Raw genomic sequence first — 17,159 nt, 5'->3', positions numbered from 1 at the left:
GGGATTTCTTGGACCCCAGACTTCTCATTCTGGGAGTTCTAACTAACAGGAACTTTGTGGCTCACCTTGGAGCAAGGCCTCTGATGGAGGACTCTGAGGACGAGCTAGGCTGAGCTCCATCTAGATTCCTATTCAGAAAGAAAGTCGCCAGCTTGAAACAGGAAGCTTGAGCGGAACTAGGCCTAGCTCGGCCTCAAAAGCTTCCAGTTAAGGCCTTTCCTCAAGGTGAGCCACATTTAGGTGGCTGTCAGTTTTTTTTGTTAGTTCCAGAATGGAGGATTATGGGGCCTGTGAAATCTCAAATCCTGTTCTTAATCATCATATCAAACTTCTCTTGTGCCATCACACCATTGGGTGTCTTTCAGGTGCACCTCCCAGAATGGGGAAATATGGAATGGGTACCAAAAATCCCATCCCTTATGGTGCAGTTGTGATATCACTTCCAAAGGATCAGCCAGCTTCATGGAGGAGGAGGAGGAGGAGGAGGAAGAGGAGGGCGGTCTCAAGAGCAGGGAGCCGCGATCCCAGACTGACAGCTCCGTATGAGAGAGAGAGACAGCACACCTCCAGCGATGAGATGCTAAGGACCAAAGACCTAAAGAGAGAGTCCCGTCTTGCCATAGAGATGTTCAGAAAGAATGCCTGCAAACGGAGATTTCCTCAAACATGTGGAAATATTTACAGAAAGATCTGGGAGAGACTGAGCATCGTTATCATGCTCAGGAATTACGAGTATTCTAAACATTTGTGATGTTTCTAAGGAACCTCAGTTTATAATTTGCAAAGGTGAACATTAACCATGAAATATATCACAAATACTTAGAAGGGAGAAATCGTTCCAGATATACAGTATATACGTATTTTAGGTTTCCCCTAATTTTTTGAGGTCTAAAATAATTTACAGAATAGAATGACAGCCGCCAGGTAATCATGATTAGATTTTGTTCTGATTTATGGCATTTAGCAGTCTTGGTTCAGAAATAGATGACGAGAGAGTGACGGCCGGGATCTAGATTAGATTAGATTCTGGAAAGGACAATAATGGTAGGAAAAGTTGAAGGCAGCAGGAAAAGAGGAGGGATGGCTATGAGAAGGACTGAGCCCATCAAGGAAGCCACAACCAGTCTGCAAGAGTTGAGTAGGGCTGCTGAGGAGCAGACCTTCTGAAGGCCACTCAGGTATAAGACCGCCATGAATCAGAGGCAACTCGATCATACACAATGACAACATCATTTATTGTGTACTGCCCACTGCCACAAAATTCTCCCATACTGGTTGGGCACCAGCCACAGCCACCCCTCAGCAGTCCTGGGAAGGGTATCTCTGGCTAGCCACTATCTGGTGTTGGCCAAGGTCATCCAATGGCCCTCCTTAGACCACTGGGGACAGCCCGATGGTGCTGAGCTCCATGCTGTGTATTCTTCTCTGCTTGACTCCCAAAACATCTTCTTCTGTCAACCTTTCCTTCCTCCTTCTTTAATTTTTTGCATTCTCCACATCGACACCAGTGGAGAATGCAAATCAGTGGTGGGGATGAGGGGAGATCAGCAGGCTGGAATAATATATCTATGCCAGCCTGTCACCACTGATTATGGTGTTGACGTGGTGAATGTATATACAATATAGAACCATGGGAAAGGCAGGGACACAGAGAGAGAGAAACAAGGGTTTGGTATGTGAGCATTCACGGCAGTCCTCGGGGCATGCGCTGAAGTGACCCAGGCAGAAAAATTAGGTTCTCATTGCCAAGAATATAATGGGATTAATGGAGGTCTGTGATACATGCCTTTAATTTGCACATGAGTAAACCCAGCCTTATCCAGTTTTACAATTCTCTAAGCACCCGCCTCCCCTTGTAATTCAATGGACAGGGAATCCCAAGACACCCTCAACATAGGAATGCTGTACATATCGATGGCGATTACATGTGGATCTATCTTTAAGTATTTATAAGCCTTTTACAGAAGCTTATGCATAGGTGTGGGGTTTTTTTTCTCTTTTTGAACAAACATTATTATTATGTATTCTCGAAGGCTTTCACGGCCGGGATCCGATGGTTGTTGTGGGTTTTCCGGGCTGTTTGGCCGTGTTCTTAAGGTTTTTCTTCCTAACGTTTCGCCCGTCTCTGTGGCCATGGGCATCTTTAGAGGACAGGAGTCAGAACTCAGAGACGGGCGGAACATGAGGAAGAAAAACCTTAAAAACACGGCCAAACAGCCTGGAAAATCCACAACCACCATCATGATTATGCTTCTGGTTTTATCTGCATTAACTTCTCAGCTATTCTGGAAAACATTTTTTTTAAAGGGGGGGGAAAGACCTCTGTAGGTCTCTGTGTGTGACTGGCAGGGTGGCCACGAATGCTTGCTTAGGGGAGAAAGTCCTCTGCCTGAAGGACAGTCAGAGACGGTCTGGTTTAAAGGTCCAACACCTTTAATCTTAGACCTTCGCCATCACCCTCTGCAGTCAGTTTTTCAGCAGGTACACTATACAGATGCCCCCTGCCTTCTCCACTTAGTTCCCTGAAAATCTCCGTAAGTGATAGACATTATTTCAAACTTTGAGCTTGCACACCTAGTTATTACATGCAATTTTAGCAAACCAGTGTCTCCCTGTTGGTTGGTTTGTTTTTTTTTTTTGTCCTTTGATGATGCGTATGTGGCCACCCTACTTGCATACTGATGGAAATGTAGAAGGTCATGATGCCAGTGATGGCCATAGGAAGCTGGCCTTGGTCAACTCGTGCTAGCTCCCTAGGATCTCAGAGGGAGGTCTCTCGTAGCCATATGTATCAACCTCCTTGTAGGAGACAGGGAGGAAGGGCAGCAGAATTAGACCCTTGGCATGGTTTGGAAAGTTCCCTGGAAGACTCTACATAGTCCCCACTGAGCCTCTCACCTGCATGCACATGGGCCGGAAGATGGAGAGAAGGTGCCCCCAGCCCTTCTCCCACATTTCTCTCTGTGCATTTCCTCATCTGAAGAGACTGAGCGGCAGGGCCTGGATGCTGAGGGAGCGAGGGACAGACCCGTTGGTCCTTCGGGTTGCTCTTCGTTCCAAAGCCAACCTTCTAGTTCCGCCACAAGCCGCTTGAGGAAGCTGTCCTCAAGAGGAAGAGCCAGGTTCTTCCCTTCCACAAGGACTTCCCTTTTTTTTCAAGTCAGCATCTTGACCAGCTCCCCTCTGGATCCTAAGAGCTGTTCCCCCCCCCCCGCCAGCTCTTGGCACTTCTTCAAGTCCAGCCACATCCCTCGACTTGGCCAAGACAAGGGCATCATGGGAGCTGTAGCCCCAAACCATGTGCCTGTTTTGATTAAAGGCTCTTCCCTACTCTTCCCCCTGCCTCCTTCATTCCCTGGTGGGAGAACAAACACAGGAGGACAGGAGCGATAGGTATTTCTAGTCCTGTCCGCCCCTTTTAGTATGTTTAATATTTTCAGACTGTGGATAAGTGAAACCACGGATACCGATCCTATGGATACTTGGGGTCCTACTGTATCCCATCAATCATGCCTTTGTCAATAACCAGCCAATATGCTGTGCTTAATATTAAACACAACTGTCCTATCTGTTGGGTTGTGACTTTCGAGCATGCAAAAGTGTGGTCTTTCCAGTAACACCTGATTAACTGTCGCCAACGGAAAGAGGAACTTGCTGCAGGTGTCCGAGGGTGGCGTGAGACTAAAGAAACCATAATCTGTAACTATATAAGAAGTGCAAGGATGCATTAAGGACAGTCAGATCCCAGAACATATCACTTTCACTTTCGCCTTCCGGCACTTCTAGTGTCTCAACGTGCTTTGCACCTTTCCTTGGTTGCAACCAAAATTAAGTGATGCCTGTTCGAGAAATGCATTGTGATGGATATTTTATAATGTTCTCACACTGCTGCTTAGTTGTTTGTAAGTGAAGAGAGAGAGAATGGTTGGTTCATGGGGGCCTTGTGGCACAACAGGTAAACTGCAGTGCTGCAGTGAAGACTCTGCTCACAACCTGAGTTCGATCTCAGGCTCAGATAGTTGGCTCAAGGTTGACTCAGGCTTCTATCCTCCTAAGGTTGGTCAATTGAGTATCCAGTTCACGGGGTGGGAGGTGGGGGGTGGCGGCAATGTATATCCTGCATAATTAAATTTTAAATTGCCCAGAGAGTGATTTAAGTGCTGTAAAAACAGTATATAAGCAGCACACTTTGCTTTGAAAAACTAGTCCAGTACAAGGTATATGAGCCTGATTGTGTTATTTTTTAAATCCACAAACAGATAGAAAGAAAGAATTGCTGGACTTGATTTAAAATGTGGCCCGACAATACATGTTAGAGATAGATCAGATTTCAGATTGATTGGTTAGAATTACTGGAGACGAACCTCTTACGGTATATCTCCTGACCACAAACAGATGGATACATTGACTTCCTTCAAATAAGGCCAAGGAACCAGGAACCAGAAAGATAACTTCTCTTCTGTTGCAATGTCATTCACCCAAAGAATCTCATGGGGTATTTTTTTCAGGATAACAAAATGCAATATTTGGGATTTTTCCCCCTCCCAACTTTTAGCTTGTTTCTCTAAGAAAACCAGTGGGCCAGGAGCTGGAATTTGTGGAAACGGTTTAGAGGCCATTCACGACAGCTCAAGCCCCAAATGTCACACAATGCAAGTTTAATTCCAAGAATGCAGGAGCAACATTCTGTCCTGCTGTTTTGAGCCCAGAAGTTGGAATAGAAATGAAATAATTAAGTACATCCTGTGTGGATCATGTCAGAAAATGTCATGGGGGTGTGTGTGTAGCTAAAAGGTCCCATTCAGGGATGTGGAGGATTTAAAATCCATATTTCCCCTGAATTTGCAAAACTTCTTCAAAATGTCCTCCGAAACCCGAATATTCGCAATAACCCTTTAATATAAATAAAGCAAATATGCATGTGAAAGAAGGGTTTTGTGTTTTTCAGGTAGGGCTGGGGACATAACTCTGGGCGTTGTTCATTTATCTGTCCTCAGCTCTGGTGTTCCTGGTGCCCAAGCCAAGGAAGAAGGAAACTGGGGTGATTTGTGCCTTACGAAACACGTCTACAGGCATGGGCAAAGAAGGAGGCCATGCACCAACAGTGAGTCACCACCCCCATGGCTAATAATGGGTGGAGGGGATTGGCATCTTCAGCAGTCACTGCTGAGAGACGTTTGTAGGCTTCAAGCTTCCCAGCCAACCGTACAGCCAATTTTGGAAAGAATTATTTCGGGATAGCCCTCTTGCTGAGACTACACAACACTCCTCTGGCATTTTTAGAAGCACCCTGGGTTTAAATCCAAATCCTGTATTTGTCCCAGATCTTTAACTGATAGTCCACCATCCTTCCTGTGGTTCAACAGCTCAACGTCCACACTAGATTTGCATTCGTGTCCTTAACATATATAACTTAAAAGCAAATCGACTTCATTCCTGACGACATGGTTGGGAGGGTGAACGCTGTTCGTGTCGAAGGCGACCGTCATGTCCCACGTGTCAATAAAGCCCACGTTGAGATCCCGGAAAACATCTTTCAGAGCGAGGTATTGGGAATAGCCATGGAAGTCGCTAAATAGCTCCTGCTCTACAGTCATCTCCCGGGTATTCTCTCCTTTAACGACGACTCTGGTGTCTGGGCTTCTCAGGAGGAGGCGCTGGACGGCTTCCCGGATGCGAATCGCCCTTTGAATGAAGAACTCGATGGGGAAAGGGCGGAAGTGCTGGCCCAAGGAAATGACCACCACCGTGTTTTGGTCACCAGACAACCGGTCAATATCCCGAGCGACGTAGGTGTGATCTTTCACGGTGTACTCGCTGGAGCCGATGTACGGGTGGCCGTGTTTCTTCCAGCGGAGTTGAATGTTTTCAGCCACGTCCACAGCTATCAGTTTCTGGGGTTTCCCACTTACATGGACATTGAGATAGTCAAGCGCTAGTGTGAAAACAGAAGCAAAGTCAACCTGCGATTCTTTAAAGCATTGCACTCCGAAGGCCTCTGGAAGAGGAAGCGCCCCATAGGCTGGTGCGCCTGCCAGGGCTGGGATCTAACTTCCCCAAACTGAATTCAGCCCCAACTTTTGCTCAGTCCATAACAGCACAAAGGAATGAGAAAAGAAGCGTATACAGATGCATACACACCACCACCACAATGAGAGAGGAAATTTACACTGGCCCATCTCCCATTGCTAGTCTCTGTTAGAAGGTAAACCCATTCACTCAACTGCTAAGTCAATACTGCTGTAAACCCCAGTGAATCCGTGGATCAACTCTAGCCAGGATTATTAGCTAGTTATTGGCCACCGAGGGACTATCCAGATTGCTATCGGATTAACCCTGTTAAGAGTGGCCTCTGGGAGTCACCCACTCACTTCAGAAAACCTTGCCATGTTCTCTCACCTCTCTCGCAACCGAGGGAGGATTTCTATAGCTGTGTTTTCAGGAGTCGCCCCTGAAAAGGCAGCTGCACCTTTGGTTTGCCAAAGAGGCGTTGTCACTGAGCTGTCCCGCCAGCTACAGATTCTTAGCACCAAAGGAATAAATCTGATTGCCAGTTTCAACTAGAGGAGATCCACAGAATCAGTGGGATTAACAGCAACGTTTACTTACCTGTTCAATAACTGGTGTAGTGGATCTGCTACAGGAAGCCAGATTTAGGCTGAATATCAGGAAAAACATCTTAACGGTTAGAGCAGTACAAGAATGGAACCCACAACTTTGGGAGATGGTGGGGGCTTCAACGTTGGAGGGGTTCAAGAGAAAATGGGACCACCCTCTTCCAGATCTGCTTTGATTTAGATCCCTGCCTTGAGCAGGGGGGTTGGACTCAATGACCTTAGAGACCCCTTCCAACTCCATCATTGTAAGGCTCAATAATCTATTCTAGTTTGAACCACAGGCTCCGGGATGTTATAGGCCACCATATAATACCATAGTAGCTCTACGTGGAAGAACGTACTCTTTAGTCTGCTCTTTAGGTTCTCTATCCATTGCCGCACAGTTGAGTCTCCCATGAAATAAATCAGCTTTGCTTGCAAGCATGCCCTTATCTTCCCTTCTGTGTTGAAACTGGTCATGTTGCAAAAGAGGGGGTGCCACTGATTCTGCCACGCAAAGCCACTGGGAAAGGGGGACTGTGCACCAGCCCAGCATGTCTTCGCTGCTTTTGCCTTGTTACCTGGGAGGAGAAAAGAAGGATATGAAGGACAAGCTGCTAGCAATAACTCTTAGGGCTGGAACGAGCCGGGAAGAGAAAGAAGATGGACAGCTATAACATGTCTTCTGCAAGATGCAGACGTCCCAAAGCTCCAGAAACAGAAGCTGGAAAATGTAAAACCAACCAGGACAGGTGAGGCCAGAATCCTATTGCCCAGTGAGGCTCTCAAGAAGGAAATTGCTTAACTCTTGGTGGCAAATGGGTTTCGGGGAAGCCTCCAGCACCTCCTGGATGAGGAACAATTTTCCACTTAGACTTACTGATCTGGTTCCCCTTATGCAAGTGTCTGTCAGTGCTAGGATTCTGGCCTTTATCATCCAGTTCTCCTTTGCGTAACTTATGGGCCAATTCTGAAGTAGAAAGTTTTTATCTGAAAAAGTCCTTTTCAGATAAACCATTTTCTCCCGAAAGAAAAAAAAAATTGGAAACTTGGGGGGGGGGGAGAAATCATACAAACAAAATATTTTCTATTTCAAAATGAGTGATTTTTTTTAAAAAAAAAGCATAGTTAAAATGTGAGGCACTCTGCAGCACGCTTATACATAACACACTTTACAGAATTAGGCTTGAAGAACTGATTTGACTTGGATTCCTGCCTTAAGGGCGGTATTGGACCCGACGACCTTAGAGGCCCCTTCCAACTCCATGATTCTATGAGTCTATAAATTTAAAAAATGATAATGATCATGAATCCTGTACAAGTATAGGTGGACGGGATCACATAAAATCAGTCCAAACGAAAGGAGGCCCAAATTCAAATGGCCAAATTAGGTCCAGAAGCAAACCATAGCCATCTTCCAAGTCTCCAATTTGTCACTCTTCCTTTAGTAGAACACCTTTGTAATTTTGCTTCTATCTAGATCAAGCTTTTGTATTTTTCAATTTCATAAACAGCCAAATAGCAGCCTTTGATGTGCTGTGTAAATTATGAATGAAACGTTTTATGTTGCTAAAACAGTAAAATCAGTTTAAGTGACAGAAGAGAATAACTACAGCACATATTTGCATTCTTCCCACACACACATAAATTCCCATTTAAAAAAAAACCCTTCTTCAAGAAAACTCTGCTTTCCCTAAGGCTTCAGACTTTATAGAAATGTTGCATGGTTTAGATCCAATGGGGAATGAGATTATAATAACAAATTGATTGCAGTACCTGGTGATCCTCATTATATGCCAAGAATTGCTCAGGAATTAAAAGGAGCAATAAAGGATAAAATCCAAGCGCAGCATCGTGGGGAGGAAATGTGCCACGTCACGTGCTGGGTGCAGCATTTTGTGTGAACCGCAGCTTGTAGCTGTGAAGGTGGTGATCACCCCGTATTCTGTAAAGGAGCCTCCTTTTGTGCAAGGGGTAGCCAGTGTCTACTTTCTTGGACAAACCACAGAGGAACAGAAACTGCTCGGGGAATGAAATGCCACATGAGCAGTAAAAGCAAACAGGATTTTGCTGAGTGATTATAAAAAAGAGTAGAAGAGCTGAAAAAAGTGGCAATGTAAAAATAAATAAATAAATAGGAGGAGACTCAGCCATTTGAAAGGAGAAGCAGAAGAGGAAGTTCTTCATCATCATTGTTCTAGGCAGTGTTCTCAGGCAGACAAGGAGTGGAGAGAAGAAGTTGAAGGAAGGAAGGGAGGCTGCGGTTACCAGTTCGCCTTCTGTCTACATAAATTATGCTTCAGCACGGATAAGCGAAGGATTGTGATGAAAACCAGGAAGCTCAACTCACATTCACAAGGTACAACGTGAATTTCTCTGAACTTGTGAGGGATCTCCACGCCGATGTTGGGCCTTCAAGAAAAAGGACAGGTTAGTTAGGGGGAAGCTCTTGAGCCCTTAATAGCAACCCAAGAGGCTTCCTGCCGGAGTGCTATGCCCTGTACGTCATGAGACTGGCAGGATGAGGGCCACACCAGGCTAGGCTGCGAGCGGTCCAAAATGCGAGCTATAAGCCTCTGCGCTCCTTTCACCCCTAAAGACAACATTGCACTTGAATGGCCCAAGAATCGTCCTAGGGTATTCCAGATGTGCAGCAACACAATGGAAAGAATACCTGTTTAAAAGGCTGCGCTCCAAGGTTGTGAGATATGAGATGGGGTTATTGTGGGACTTCAGGCTGACGAAAGCTTCGCAAGGCACGTTCTTGGGTTTCACGCAGTAGAAGGCCTCCTGGTCTCTCTCGTCCAGATAAGCGCACAGTTCCAGACTTCGGTTCAGTTTGAAACCACATTCAGTGTTGACGGTTGAAATTCCGTTTAAAAATTTACCCGTGAAACCTATTTTGTCGTAGCCTTTCTTCCTCGCTCTCCAAAGAGCAGAAATAGCTTCACTGGGGTGGATGAGCAAGAGGGAAACGCTGACGTTCCCTTCCCAGAATAAAGTGAAATCGACCAGATACGTCCCGTTCCCGTGATCCTGGACAAGCCCGGAGGCGCCAGCCTTGAGATTTGGCGAGTAGATCCTCGCTCGTAGGAAATCTCCTCCGTGCTCCTTCCTCTTCCCCACGTGGTCATAGAGATCCAGTCGAACCGCCAAGTGGTCTCCCACGCAGTAAACGTCCTGGCGGTTTACGATGGTGGCTTGGCTGTTCTTGGCACTTGTGACGGTCTTTATATCCCTGAAAGTAACATTGGGGATCAGGTGGTCCAGTTTTGTAACAATCTCTTCTATTTCTTTTACATCGTTCCTATGATCTTGGATGAATGGATTAAAAAAAAAGTTAAAAACACTTTTAAACAGTGTTTGAAACTAAATTTGAGAATTACAGATATCTGAGTCAAGTAGAGAACAGGTGTAAACACAAAGGAAGCAAGACAATGCCTTCAAAATAGTTTTTGAAACTGCAATAATAAATCATGTTCATAATGATTTGCTTTATTATTTTCTCTGATCAATTCCTTGACATGATTCCCAATCAACAATTAAGTTTTTTTAAAAATGAAGAAGGCCTTACCGACACAGGCAGCTGTTTGATCTGTCATTCCTTGCTTTGTGAGTGCTCCTGAGTTGCTGCTGAACTAAATCAAAATTAATTACAAAGGTCAAGTATGGCCTCAGACTCTGTCCACTTCTACGCTGGATGGACCCTCAGTCTCTTTCTCTTTAGAAGCAGGTCACTCTGCTCCTGAGTTTGGAAAAGCCTCTTTCTGGCTTACAGCTCCCAGCATCCCCATGCCCCCTGGACAAGTAACATCTCAAATCTCTGCGGAAGAGTCACACAACACACTTTGGGGAAAAAATGTTAGGTGTCTCCTCCACCTTAAATGCCCCGCAGGCAGACCCAGCATACCCCACTGAAATTTTAAGCCCCTCACCACGCTATAAATGCTACAGGGGTTGGCGCCATGCCAATAAAAGTGGATCAAACGGCTGTAACCTGGCAGTATAGATTCCCTCTGCGGAGGCTGTCCTTCTGTGTTGTAATTCAGGGAAGTGAACTAGGGCTATTGACCAAAGCAATCCATTATTTTACCAAACTGGAAATTCCCAGATTTTCTGTAGGATGGAGCCATGCCAGTGATCAGTTTATATAATTATGTATTGGAAACACAAGGGATTATTCCTAAATTCTTTCCAGCACAGTTTGGGGTCTGTTCTAATTTTTTATTTCTTGCTGTGGGTTTCCCTGAGCCTCTTTAAGGACTCCTTGTTACAGCTACTGGGGAAGAGCCCGCGACCAGCTGCAGTAAGTTCAGGGGAAAGAGATTTATCCATCCATCCTGCCTTCCATCCTTTCACCCATGGAAGTTCATCTTTCTGGAGGTCCATCTTTACCAACAGGTTTTCCTACTGAAAACTGGAGGCGTCCTACCTTGAACCCAGATTTGTAGAAGTAGCCAGCGAAGACCATCAGGATAATCGGAATGAGACGGGGTATCTTCGACATCTTCCCACATGTTAAACACTGTGCGGGCATTTCTGTGGAAATTATAGAGAACTTTCCTGTCTCCACTTCCGATTTCGGGCTGATCAGAAATTAAGAGCGCAAGGCAAACCCCACAATACAAGCTCACTCTCAAATCACGTAAATAATCTTTGAGTCTAGCTCTCGTGCGTCTCAGTGTTCCTCCCTTGCTAATCCAAACTCTGCACTTTGGAAAGCTATGTTAAAAAGAAGTTAGATTTTAAAAATGCAACGTTTTTCTTTTGAAGGCAAGCTTCTTTTTACACCTTGAGCTGTGGGTTCAGGTGTGTGGACCTTGAATTTGCTACTAGGGAGTTGTTAACCACTCCTTTTATTAATGCGAATGCTTTTATGAAGAATTGTTCCTGTAACTCCATAAGGGAAAGAGTGACCAGCCGGACGGTTTAGTCCTTGCTCTGAACGGATGGGAACTGTTTTTCCCCTCCTGTAATGGGGACATAAGAAGCTCTAGGCAAGTTGGATTCTTCTCCAGCTATTCCACCCCTCTTAAGGGGGTTTCTTTGGTCTCTTAACCCAACCAGCCTGGAACTATCATTCTGACGTCCCAACTCAGCTAGAGGTACAGATGAGATTTCTTGCTTCTTCCTACAAACCCAGCTGCCAAAGGCATCTATGAGGCTTTCAACCTATCAGTTCGTGTCCCTTGATTTTTCTCCCCCCAAACCAAATGGAAAAGTAGCTCAGACAGGAAAGAAATGTCATTCCCTAGGGAGACCTTAGAGAGACAGGAGTATTATGTTTCTTGTCCATGGAGAATATATGAAGAAAGTTGGGAAATCAGTTCTTTGCTTATCCGCTTTTGGGACATAAATAACTTTTGCACGAATGCCAGTGGTGCCCAGTATCTTTATGCAGGGTAGAATTTTGGGGGCTCAGGTAGGGTTGCCAGATACACGGGTACTAAAAGGAGGACATAGAAAGACAAAAAGGAGGACAAAGGAGGACATATTGAATGTTTCATTTGAATCATTTCAGATTAAACCCACAATCAATACAATTTTATTAAAATAGCTGCCAATAAATGTCTCTTAGTGAACCAACCAAGAAACAGTCATGTTAAAAATTAAAAATAAATTCAATGGAGGCTGTTTTTCAAAATACCAGGGGCGGGCGGGCAGGTGGGGGCAGGGAAAGCCAGGGGGAAGGGGGTCCTTCAACCTCTCCCCCTCCCATCCAAAATGATAACATAAAATATACAAAAGCCTGACATTTTAAAGGTTTTTATCTTTGCCTGCCTGATGAAGGACATTAGGCTAAAAAGGAGGACATGTCCTCCTTTTCCTGACATCTGGCAACCCTAGGCTCAGGTGAAAAGGCGTTTTCTGGAGGTTATCCATTTAACCTTTGATTAAAGACTGCCCCTTTTCGGTTGGGGATACAGTAATATTCATTTATTTATTTACATTTAAAATATTATCTTTTTAAAAAACCAAACAAGGAAGCAGCTTACATCGTATTGCATCAATAAGAAAGCAGGAGGAAATCTCACCCTCTATCCATGGAATAAATCTGGACCCCCCCGGGGATGATCATTGGAGATTTGAGGATTTTAGGCCTTTTCCTAAGCCATTGAATCCAGCATTTTTGCACGGAGGGCTTAAATAGAGCTATAACTGATTCTCTCCCACCCCTTCCTGCCTCTGAGGCCTCAGGAAGCTACTTTTTCCAAGGGTGTCTGTAGTCCCTGGAGAGGAAGCCCTACTCCGGAAGCAAACCGCTTGAGGTGCAAGTGAATCGCAGCCGACCACCAACAGGATCCTCCGGAGCCAAGCCAGATGGTCCTTTCTTTGCAAATTCTTTGCAAGAGCCTCCGAAAAAGCCGCCCTTGAAACCCACAGGCTTTCTTCCCCCCCCCCAGCTTCACAATCTCATCAGAGGTGGATCGCGTCCATGACCGGCCATTGACCAGACCTCGGGCCGCCAGGCACCCTCCTCGGGCCACCTTGCACCCACGCAGGCAGCAGGCGTATTAAGGATCCCTCCCCAACCCTAACCCCACTTTGCACACCTGCCTTCTCCAACTCCTGCCTCTCCCCAGCCTCCCTTTGCCCCCCCCCCGGCCACACTTTTCAACAGTTTTTTTCCTAACTCAGTGGGTGGTGAAAAGGCTGAATTTTAGAGGTGGTGCCTTAGCCTTTTAGGTGCACTTAAATCTGTTTTATAGTGTTTTTTAAAAATGGTGTGTTAACTCATTCTTTTAATACAAAAATAGGCTTTGTTGCTGTTTGATGCCACAATTTGTGGTGCTTTGAGCTGGCTTGTTGTTGTGATCATTGGGGTGCACAACATAAAATAAATATTGTGGCAGGAAGCGGTCCTGCTTCATTCAACCTTCCTCTGATTATCAGCTTGCTTGAGAGTCAGGATCATCAGGGGAGGCCTTTCAATCGTAGTCCCATCACCTGCACGGGTGCATTTGGTGGGGACACGGGAGAGGGCCTTCTCTATGGCTGCCCTGAGACTTTGGAACTCCCTCCCACTGGAAGCTAGGCTGGCCCCGTCTTGGCTGTTCTTGCTCTAGCAGGCAAAAAAACCTTTCTCTTCAGGCAAGCTTTCTCTCAGTGACTGGCAGTCTGAGTGGGTTTTTAAAAATGGATTGTTATGCATTACGCCTCAGACCGTGTTTCTAGTATTGCTTTTCTTTACCATTTCTCTGAGTGGTATTTCTTTGTCCCCTTTTAAATATTTGCAAACTTACTGTTTTTAGCTTTAAACATTGTCTTTAAATGGCGTATGTTGCCTTGGGTCCTTTTTTAAAGGAGAAAGACAGGGCACAAATATTTTAAATAAGCTAACATAGATTGGAGCTGTGTGCATTCGTTGCAAAAGAAAAGGGCCCGGGAATCCGGGAGGGATCCCGGGCCCAACCCGGGGTGGGCACGCAAGCCTTCTGAAACCTAGTTTGCCGGGTGAGTGTGTAGTTACAAACAGAGATTGCAAAGAGGCTGAGAAACCAGATGATAATAATAGCATAAATGTGATTGCCTAATAGCATATTTAACTGTCTATTCAAAGCCTATTTTAAGGGCACCAACTTTTGTTCCTGAAGCAACCCCGTGAATGCAAAGGGATATAAAGAAGGGGTGTGTTTCCAAATAAACTAAAGAAGAGTCCTGTGGAATCTGGACACTTTTTTTTTTTAAACCTTTTTGTGGCTATGATGTGATTTGAGCCGGCAAACCTACGCCTCAGTCATGGCACCCACATCTACTGTGGTCTCCCGTTAGCCTGGGGGACCCAGGACACGTTTTCCAAACCACACATCAGAAAACCAAACCAGCCATCAACAGGAAGCATAATTTTACCTGTGAAACATTTGACCCGTGACGAATTCCTCTGTTTTCATGCGTTCTTTTCACTTCCTGTCTCTCTAGGGTTCCCGATAAACACAGTGAAATGGTTGCATTTAAAAGAAGAGAATCGGATCAGCCAGTTTTCAGTTGCTGCTCACCTTGACGCAGGAAGGACTCCCCCCCCCCCCTTTAATAACAACTGTCAGTTCGAGCCAAGGACAAAATATCCGGGCCAAATTTATAGGGAGAGAAAAAAAGTTTGTGTTGCTGTTAGAAAAACCTCCAGTGGAGCTATTTATTTGCAGTATATATTGATTTTTTTTCCTGACCCAATGTGCCTCCCAAATGGAAAACACAAAGTCCATCGCAGGTGACAAGCCATGATGGGGATGTATCATCTCCAGGCTTGAAACACCAGATGCAGGGGACAGGGGATCAGGAGGCAGGGCTCTCGTGGGCATCTGGCGGGGCTACCGTGAGATGCACAGGGAGCTGGACAGGAGGGGCCCTTGGCCTGATCCTGCACAGGGCTCTTCTTCTTATATTTCCTAAAACTTTCTGTACGAAGAGGCTGCCCAGTTGCAGCCTCTCCCGGGCACCCCTGCACCGATTACAGCAGCTTGATTCTCCTTGGGAAAGGATTCAGAGAAACCCATCGTGCCTTAGATCCATCTTTGCCTCGGGTACTCACCGTTGCAGCTTTTCATGGAGGTGGTGATGGTGATGATGATGAAATATACATCATGGGTTCTTCCAGAAAGGTCTCAGGTTTTAGACGGATGAAAGGAGGTTGCTTTAAAGATATCCTGGCTCTAAATCTTGAGCTTTCAAGTCAGGCTTGCCCATTGCTAACTCAACCGAAAGCTTGTTGGTGCTGGAGGAACCAGACGGCGTGTCATCGAACAACTTGCGTGCACACTTGATTCTCCAAATAGCCAGCCAAGTCTCAGAGGGATTGTGGTTTTTGCCTTCTCCGCACCTTATCTCAACATGGTCTGTCCGTGGGTCTCCTACTTCCCCGGCGCCTCTTCTCTGAACTCGGCCGTTTGCTTTTTGAGGGAGTGAACTGTGCAAACACGGAGCAGCATTTTCTCAAGCGTCCATCTCTGACAAGTAAGGAACTCCTCCCACATCTGGGCCCTACTGATAATTGAGCAACGAGGAAGGATTTTTTGCCCACACTTGCAGTTCATCTTTTCCTGGTTTTGTTGTTGTTCTTTAGTCGTTCAGTCGTGCCCGACTCTTCGGGACCCGTTCCTGTTTAGCAGCCTGAAAAAACTCTTTTGAAGTTTTCGAGCCATGTGTACAGGAAATGAGGGATTGCACCCAGAACTTGGAGATATTATAGCGTTGTGTTTTGTTTTTATTACAACCCCAGAATCTCCCAACCAAAGGAAAGGAAAGTGTCAGGGTCTTGACGGATAAGGCAGCCCCCTTTCCTTTGCCCCAGCGGATGTTTTATCCAATTCAGGTACCAGTATGCAGACAAGCCATGAAATGAGAGTCTATGAAGGTAAGAGAAAACAAATTGTATTGGAGCAGTACTCATCCACACAGAGTTGTCTTTAGTTCCGTCCATTGGTCATACACAATAAAGCCTTTAATATCAATCCTGTTACCATAGCCCATATCCAAAGTCCATAGCAATATCCAGCATCATAAATGAGTCCTTCAGAGTAGCTCCTTCTGTCTCTCCTCATTCAACCCAAACAAACAGTGCTCAGAGGCTGTTAACTTTATTGTCCCTGCACTATTAAAGAGCAGGCCGGGTAGGTGGGGCTTGACAGCCATGGAAGGCAGGCCATCTAGGAGAAGGAAAACTCTGACTTCAAACCTCCCCTGCCTTGTGGCTATATCCACTAATGGAAAAGGCTTCAGGAGTTAACCTAGAGGCAAAATCCGGAGCTGGAGTCCCGAAGGCAGTTTGTGTCGTTCTGCCAACTCCTGCGACGTCGCTGGAACCAGTTGTATTGGCTCTTGCCTTTCCATTGGACCATTTCAGCAATGTGGAGAGGGGGGATCTGCTGCTTGGGTAACAGCCTATCCTCCATACTACTTTACCCAGGCTTCATACTCAGGAGAGGACACTTCTCAATACAGAGCATGTCGAGACTGAAGAATGCCTATGATGATGATGACTGATCAGAGATTAGCTCCTCCAGGCTTTTTTGGTTCCGCAGCTGGGTTAAATCAAACTGGTCAGCTTGTTACTAGCAGAGCTGGATGAATTGGTCGGACTCTTTCTACAAACTTTTCACAAACTTTGATGATCAATTCTTACAGTGCTATTCTACGCCTGTCAGGAAGGAAGGAAGGAAGGAAGGAAGGAAGGAAGGAAGGAAGGAAGGAAGGAAGGAAGGAAGGAAGGAAGGAAGGAAGGAAGGAAGGAAGGAAGGAAGGAAGGAAGGAAGGAAGGAAGGAAGGAAGGAAGGAAGGAAGGAAGGAAGGAAGGGAAGGAAGGAAGGAAGGAAGGAAGGAAGGAAGAAGGAAGGAAGGAAGGAAGGAAGGAAGGAAGGAAGGAAGGAAGGAAGGAAGGAAGGAAGGAAGGAAGGAAGGAAGGAAGGAAGGAAGGAAGGAAGGAAGGAAGGAAGGAAGGAAGGAAGGAAGGAAGGAAGGAAGGAAGGAAGGAAGGAAGGAAGGAAGGAAGGAAGGAAGGAAGGAAGGAAGGAAGGAAGGAAGGAAGGAAGGAAGGAAGGGAAGGAAGGAAGGAAGGAAGGAAGGAAG

General features: G+C 45.7%; 1 protein-coding gene across 6 annotated transcripts; it reads right to left on the bottom strand.

Annotated features, from left to right (window-relative positions):
- Positions 1-1,771: 1,771 nt before the first annotated feature.
- Positions 1,772-16,977, bottom strand: LOC110079411 (NXPE family member 4). Of its 6 annotated transcripts, none has more exons than XM_072979350.2 (8): positions 15,127-16,977; positions 14,448-14,512; positions 11,029-11,135; positions 10,171-10,234; positions 9,271-9,834; positions 8,947-9,008; positions 6,959-7,177; positions 1,772-5,935 (listed from the first exon to the last, which is right to left on the bottom strand). In XM_072979350.2, the coding sequence occupies exons 2-8, from the start codon at positions 14,486-14,488 to the stop codon at positions 5,400-5,402; spliced, it is 1,593 nt and encodes a 530-aa protein (XP_072835451.2). In that variant the 5' UTR covers positions 14,489-14,512; positions 15,127-16,977; the 3' UTR covers positions 1,772-5,399. The 6 variants fall into 6 exon arrangements, with proteins under 6 accessions (XP_072835451.2, XP_078235735.1, XP_072835450.2 ...); XM_078379609.1 differs by having other exon boundaries at positions 9,271-9,910; positions 15,127-16,971; XM_072979349.2 differs by lacking the exon at positions 10,171-10,234 and having other exon boundaries at positions 9,271-9,910; positions 15,127-16,976.
- Between the last annotated feature and the right edge of the window lie 182 nt (positions 16,978-17,159).

This window comes from Pogona vitticeps, chromosome 8 (genome assembly GCF_051106095.1).
Source record: "Pogona vitticeps strain Pit_001003342236 chromosome 8, PviZW2.1, whole genome shotgun sequence".
Taxonomy (NCBI): domain Eukaryota; kingdom Metazoa; phylum Chordata; class Lepidosauria; order Squamata; family Agamidae; genus Pogona; species Pogona vitticeps.
This window is presented reverse-complemented; position numbering and strand designations above follow the sequence as displayed.